The 7,500-nt window shown below is 34.9% G+C and overlaps 1 protein-coding gene across 1 annotated transcript in view; it reads right to left on the reverse strand.

Annotated features, from left to right (window-relative positions):
* The window catches only part of LOC119597823 (replication factor C subunit 4-like), a gene marked incomplete at its 3' end in the record, with an annotated part of 7,692 nt that extends 868 nt beyond the window's left edge, over window positions 1-6,824 (reverse strand). Inside the window, 7 exon segments of the mRNA XM_037947464.1 lie at window positions 1-25; window positions 1,433-1,629; window positions 2,888-2,986; window positions 3,157-3,254; window positions 3,609-3,687; window positions 5,221-5,341; window positions 6,710-6,824. The exon segment at window positions 1-25 is cut by the window's left edge and continues 167 nt beyond it. Coding sequence (XP_037803392.1) covers window positions 1-25; window positions 1,433-1,629; window positions 2,888-2,986; window positions 3,157-3,254; window positions 3,609-3,687; window positions 5,221-5,330 — 608 coding nt within the window.
* Window positions 6,825-7,500: the final 676 nt, after the last annotated feature.

Below are 7,500 nucleotides of genomic sequence, written 5' to 3' on the forward strand. Positions count from 1 at the left end.
AGCCTTTTCAGTAGGATGCCTTGTGCTGAGAGAAAAAAGAAAAAAAACATTAAATAAAGTGAAATAAAAAGATTGTTTATAAATTTAATACCCAACAAGAGGGACGCACGCACACACGTACATACCTCCACTGGATCTATCTAGTCCGATGAACAGATGTCTATGATTAAGACAAGCTTACACTATCAACAGTACTCTGCACACAATTACTCATGTCAAGAAGTACAAAACTATGTATAAATAAATGGTTAAGTCTGACTGCCCTCGTGTACATCTGGGCAACACTTTTCTGGGTTACTCTATATCACTTATTTCATTGTTGCAAGACAGGCTCCATCAGTCCTGTATCGCGTCCTTATGTTTCCCCAACATTACTTGGTTGCCCATTCACCTTGCACAACTTCCCATTTTTTTTCAAGAGGCTTTCTTCCTCCTAATCTTTACACTTCAGTAGGAATGACCTGAAGTTCATAGAGAATATTCTTCCCACTACACTCACTGTTATTTTCCTTTCCTTTCCCTGAATTTTTATCTTAGTCTACACTTTCTTCCTCTATAGGACCAGACATTTCTATATTTCATCCCTGCCTCTTGGGGGGGGGGGAGAATTTCTGTGACAGCCTCCTCTCCCTGTTTCTGTTCCTCAGTTTCTCTATCCATAACTTGTGCCAGCTTTTTTTCAATTACACCCATTCTCTGCATCATTGTCTGCAGCATCCAGGTGATTGCTGATACTTCCTTCCCAGAAAAATCTGCATCACTACTCTGCAGCACTTCCTTCACTTCCTGCACCTGTCAGTCGTCCTGAGGTTGATCACTTCCCTTTGACAACAATGTTCCTCCCACTATACTCGTTGTTATTTTCCTTTCCTTCCCCTGAATTTTTATCTTACAGTCTACACTTTGTTCCTCTGCAGGACCACTAACATTTCATCCATGCCTCTTGGGGCAAGTCAACACAAAGACACTCAATCCATTCCTATATCAATTTTCTTCTACATAATCATGAATAAGATTAAGAGCACCTTCTCTCTGATGATCTCACCTTACACATGAGGAGTAAGATTGTGTCCTTGGTTTTGGCATTGCTGCTCTTGCCTGACTGGCTGCTGTAATGTTGATTATGGGGGACTCAATAACAACATAAAAGGGTTCTACATCCCCTTGTATTCTAGGAATAGTTAGTGTCATAATCACTCCCAGTACCAATGAACACTAGATCAGTAATTGAGCAGTTTAGCCCTTTAGCTATTGAACACACAATGACTTAAGCAAGTAAAAGAATTGGATTACAATATTTAAAATAATATACTATACTAGCCACACACATTACAAAGACACTATTTCTATCCTATTAAAACCATTGAAATTAGGATCCTTTCACAAAGTCACATCCATATAATTCACAGTCCACATAATTATACATACTCACCTAGTGGTTTAAATCGAAACTTGGAGCACCTGGATGTCAGCGGCTCAATAATACGTGACACATAATTACAGATAAGACAGAATCTTGTTGTCTTAGACTGCTTTTCCATTGTTCGCCTGAGGGCTGCTTGAGCTGCATTAGTCATTGAGTCAGCCTCATCTAGGATAATGATCTTGAAAGGAGGACATGGTTTGCCACTGCAAATGCAAAGGAATTATGATTAGTGTCATTTGATACTCAATTCAATCATTTGAGTACCAACATTAATCTTTTCTGGTCATATAATCAAGTAGACAGTAGCAAGATGCAACAAGCTTCATGTTATCTGAACAGTTGAGATTTTCACCTTAATAACTATTCCACAGTGAGCTAGAGGATAATGTGCAATCCTCACAGGCAGGTATATTTTCAACAAATTGGAATCTTGAGAAAACTTATTCCATAAAAATAATTACTAATGACAAAGAAAGAACAAAACCTTGACCGTAATTGAGTTTCCAGATAAATATGAAGAACCACAAGAGATTTTAGATTGCCATTTTGTTTTATCTCTACTCACTGCAGTCAACAAACTAACTCAGTCCTCAATTATTGTTGGGAAAAGGTAAAGGATATCTGAGAGCACACACAGACTTTCTGGTAACTTAATTTCAACCCAAACACTCAAAGCTGCTTGCAAAATTTTAAACATTATAATATCAGCCATGGTCACTAAAATCAATTGCTAATTTTTAGTTTCCCACAAAGCCATTTAATCGTATAATAATTATTCCTTCTTTCAATTATCCACACTGTAAAATGCATGAATTTTCCATTGCAAATATTGGTAATGTTTACGACGTGACCTTACCCCTCTCAGATGAAGTCCCTGTCACTCCAGTCATTTCTGGGAAATCCACAAGCATCCAAAACCCATGGCCTTCAACCCCCAGACACTCATCCAATTGCCATATTTCTCCATTTGGGGCTTGACTCCTGGACCCCACCCAATTTACTCTCCACACAGCAGTTGTTGTGACCTATTTTCTTGATTTTTTTTATGCTGTTTTTTGCCTACACAGATTATGTCATGTGTCAAGGAGTGTAGTTTTTCTCTTTAATTATTATAGCATTATTACATATTTCTATAAAGGTATATCAGAGGATTAGTTGTTGCAGAACTTTCTTATTATCCACTTGCAAAGGTAGTGCCACAGCTGAAAAGTGTCTTATTTTTGGTCATTCTGCCTATTACAGGTAAATTTTACCTTGTACTAAATGACTGTGGGAAACTGAAAATAAATCAATGTGATTCATCATATTCTCCACTGTGAAGGGGTAAATATTTACCTGAATGACTCTTTTTCATGCTGAACAAATTCACAAAAACTAAACAAATAACCAATCAATATATACTGACACTGCATTATCATGAAAATGAATGAGTGGAGGTCATTCATGCAGCCTTATACTTACTCGGGTCTTGTGCTAGATACTGTGGTCTGGGCAAAGGTCTTTACCTTCTCTCTGATAACCTGAATGCCTCTCTCATCTGAAGCATTAAGCTCTAATACTCTGAAAGAAAGAAAATATGTTAACAATATCAGCCGACAATACAGCAAAAAGAAGAAAAAAGAATGGAAAGAGAAGAAATAACGTAAATATCCAAAATCTATTAATATCTATAATGAATATAAATATGTCTGACTCACGTGATAAGGAAATTAAAAAAGGGTGTTGCTCACCTTTGTCGGAATAGATCACCAAACAACTGTCTGGAAGCAGCTAGGATTGTTGAAGTTTTACCTGTACCTGGTGGACCATAGAACAACAAATTTGGCAGCTGGAAAACAAAGCAAGGAGGAGTTTAATATGACATTATCTAAATGATATATTCCTATATAATTATATCATAATACATGTGTATGTATATATACAAATTCATACATATAAGTAAGCAGGTATAGAGCACATATACACACAGGCAAACATGCACATACATATATTAGCACACATGCATCACTCACACATTCACTCCCCCCATCTATCTATCTATCTATCTCTCTCTCTCTCTCTCTCTCTCTCTCTCTCTCTCTCTCTCTCTCTCTCTCTCTCTCTCTCTCTCTCTCTCTCTCTCTCTCTCTCTCTCTCTCTCATCCATATAAGACAAACAGCCTAACGTGCATTTAAAACTCACATCAGCTCCTTGTAAAGTGCTTTTCAGGACAGACACAACCTCATCCTGATAAGCAACTTCTTCTACTGTCTTCGGTCGACTGAAAACAGATTGTTTGTAGAAATATATTAATTCAGATTCATAGGTAAAACAGAATACAAATATATGGTAATTGAAGTTTATAAACTGGAAAGGAAAGAAAAGAAAGAAGAAGAAAAAAAAAGGTAAACATTAAGGGAGTCATATGTTTTTTGTTGGATCTTTATATACAGTTTTCGAAGTTATCACTATTATTATAATTATTGTCATTATTATCATTAATAGTAATATTATCCTAATTATGGTAAGCCATATAAAAAGCTACACTAAAAAAATCGAGAATTATACCACCTATGGTGTCTGTGCAGATCAAAACACAGTTAAGAAAGAGGGAGAAAATAGAAATCATCAGCTATTTACGTAGTAAAAACATAATACTTAATCTTTTAAACTTGTCAAGAGTTGAAGAAGTTACAATCTCTGAAGGCAATCTATTCCTAAGCATACATATAGCAGGGAAATTTATCTAGAAAACTGAGATGAAGACATTTGACAGGTATCAAAATGTTACTGAATGAGAACTCCTTGTAACTCTTGCAGGTTGATAAAAATCAGATAAAAACTTAATGAGGGGATGTGAGTTATCAGTTACAACATTGTGTAAGATTGAAAGAGCCCCAATATCCCTACAATGTCCAAATCTAAGCCAGACAGGAGAAAAAAATATTACTGTCAAATAATACTGTATATTCAAGAAATCAATCAACAGAATGGAAGGGAATTAAGCATAATGTGATACTAGACTCCGAAACTTTCTTTGAATTCAATAATTTATTGTGGTAGATTGGACAGATTAAGGTGAAAATGTTTTTCAGGCCAGTATTCCCAGGGCCTCACCTTCAGTTTCCATGTCAATAATTTTTCCTAAACTAAGCCATTACAGAAAATGGGGCTGATCCAACAAACAATGTTTTGTGATCAGACTCCACATTTGCATTATATATTTTTTTTTCCTATTACAGTCTTATAGATAGATTGCCTAATGGCATCGTACTCCTCTCACTTCAAAATCTATCCAACAATCCCATTTTCTACAAAAACAATCTCAGCTACATGAATGTACACAGAAAAATTGCAAATATGAACTACAAAGAAAGAAAGAAAGAAAGAAAGAAAGAAAGCGAGAGAAGAGAGAGGGAAGAGAGAGAGAAGAGAAAAGAGAGAGAGAAGAGAAAAGAGAGAGAGAAAGGAGAGAAAGAAAGAGAGAGAGAGAGAAAAAAGAGAGAGAGAGAGAGAAAGAAAGAGAGAGAGAGAGAAGAGAGAGAGAAGAGAGAGAGAGAGAGAAGAGAAGGAGAGAGAGAGAGAAGAGAGAAGAGAGAAGAGGAGAGAGAGAGAGAGGAGAAAGAGAAAGAGAGAGAAAGAGAAAGAGAAGAGAGAGAAAGAGAAAGAGAAAGAGAGGGAGAAGAGAGAAAGAAAGAGAGAAAGAGAGAAAGAGAAAGAGAAAGAGAAAGAGAAAGAGAAAGAGAAAGAGAAAGAGGAAGAGGAAGAGGAAGAGGAAGAGGAAGAGAGAGAGAGAGAAAACATTACTACTTACTATTTTTCAACCCATGGAATCGGTGCTTTCTTCCTCACCACTTTCTCTTTACTTGGTCCAGCCTGCCCACCTCCTGCCGCAAGTTTACCAGTCTTCAAGAAGGCATGCATGGCCACACACACTGCAAATTTGAAAGTGTTAAATCAAGATTTTTCATGAAGAATGGCATGACTGAATTTCTGTATTCCTTAAGTATATATACATTCCTGTAGGGTAAAGTAAAACAGTGTAGTGTAGGGTAAAACAGTGTAAAAATCATTTGAAAATATGTGATCTGATCTGTCAAACAAAGATTTTTTTTCTTAAAAAAAAAAAAAAATTTAAGTTATTATTCCATAAGAAACATGTATTTCTGTGACTAATTTTGTATTTTTTAAATAATCATTCTTAAACATAACTGACAAACAAAGTAGATAAACAAATCCAATCTCAACCTCGAATCTGTAATGAATAGATTTTTTGTGGGGGGTATTTAATGCACATATTTTGACAAAAAATGTAGATTAAAAACTGATCATTAACTTCATTCTTATCTGTGCTTTACAATTTCCCTCCCCATTCCTTAACGTCTCCTCACCACTGTCAGCTTAACACTAGGTAAATGTTGAAGGAAAGGGCCAGCAAGCCTAAAGTAAAGGCTACAATCTTGAACTAAGTAGATGTTGTGGTATTCTGAATTTACATTTCTCTCACCCTATTCATAGAATGTTTATGATGGAGATTAGCTGGCTCTTTCCACATCACTACAGGTGTTGAGACACCTATAGTGTCTGTGTACAGTGAATTTGTTGGGATTTCAGGCTGGATCATGGAAAGTTTCCAGTGGATGTAAATTGAACAAACCATTTTAACTATAATAAATGGCATTTGTTTCTGAAAGGGATGCATCCTCCAGAAGTCCCTCTCTCTCTCTCTTTTCTCTTTTTTGTTGTTGTTATTATTATTATTCCAACCCTAACTTTTTCCACCTTCCATTCACTCCTTAGAACAGGGGGGTGGGGGGGGGTGGGGGAACCTCCCGTGTACATTCCTTTATTAGTATTTCGTGCCAAATTACAGAAAACGTACATTAAGAACTCTGGATGTTTGAGTGTGGTGAACTTGGTCTCTGAGCCGTGATATACAGCGGAAAGTTTCGTAATTTCGCGGTAAATATGGGGCCGGAGCAGCTGTAACCTGTATAGTTTGTGATTCTATTTCTTAAGTTCTATAAGATGTTAGTCTCGATTTTCCTCTATCTCTGTGCTTCGCTCTCAGCAACATTAACCACTTAGTATTCCCTGATAATATCATTTACCTTCTGCTCTAAATTATCCTAAAACATACACATTCTACGTAAAAAACAAGTTAGAAAAGTCTTTCGGAGAAGAAACACGAGATATTCTCAAATTACAAACCCTAAACCGCCTTAATTCAACCAACAGTACACGGTATTCACACCAATACAAACAAAACTACACCATGTAGCTTCTATAAAAGACCATAATACCTTAAAACAACAAGAAAACAAGAAAATAGACGTTATAGTGTTACGTCCTCCTTCCTTCGCTCTGTTTCGCGCGCTTTGCCATGTAAACAAACCGTTGGGGTTAAATGAAAGTCTTTGGTCTTTTTATCGGAGAATATAAAGATAAAATATAATAAATGAAATTATGATAATATTACAAGAACGAGGAGAAATTAGAAAATTTTAAATGCTAAATCTGAAAGAAATTTTAATATTAAGATAAAATAAGTCAAATCATAGGTCTGTACAAATGAGGTTCTTTCGTCATGGGTTAAAGGGGTGAAAAATGGAAAAGGGAAAATAAGTAACCAGCCTTTTCTGTTTTACATATTCATCATTATAATTACATTAATACCGTTCTCATTATTATTACTATCATTATCATTACCATAATAATAATCATAACATTAATAGTATCAATTATAATAATAATAATAATAATAATAATAATAATAATAATAATGATGATAATAATAATAATAATAATAATAATAGTAATAATAGTAATGATAATAATGATAATGATAATAATAGTAGTAGTAGTAGTAGTAGTAGTAGTAGTAGTAGTAGTAGTAATATGTAGTAATTGTAGGGGTAGTAGTAGTATTGCCAGATTAATATTATCATCATCATCATTATCGTTCTTAAAATTTCTTTATAATCATATTATTAGTATTATTTTATTATTATCTTCATTATTATATTATCAGTATTGTTTTATTATTTTTTTTAAGATTATTATGATTTCCTTTTTATCAAATTATCAGTATTAT

Source organism: Penaeus monodon, chromosome 40 (genome assembly GCF_015228065.2).
Source record: "Penaeus monodon isolate SGIC_2016 chromosome 40, NSTDA_Pmon_1, whole genome shotgun sequence".
Taxonomy (NCBI): Eukaryota; Metazoa; Arthropoda; class Malacostraca; order Decapoda; family Penaeidae; genus Penaeus; species Penaeus monodon.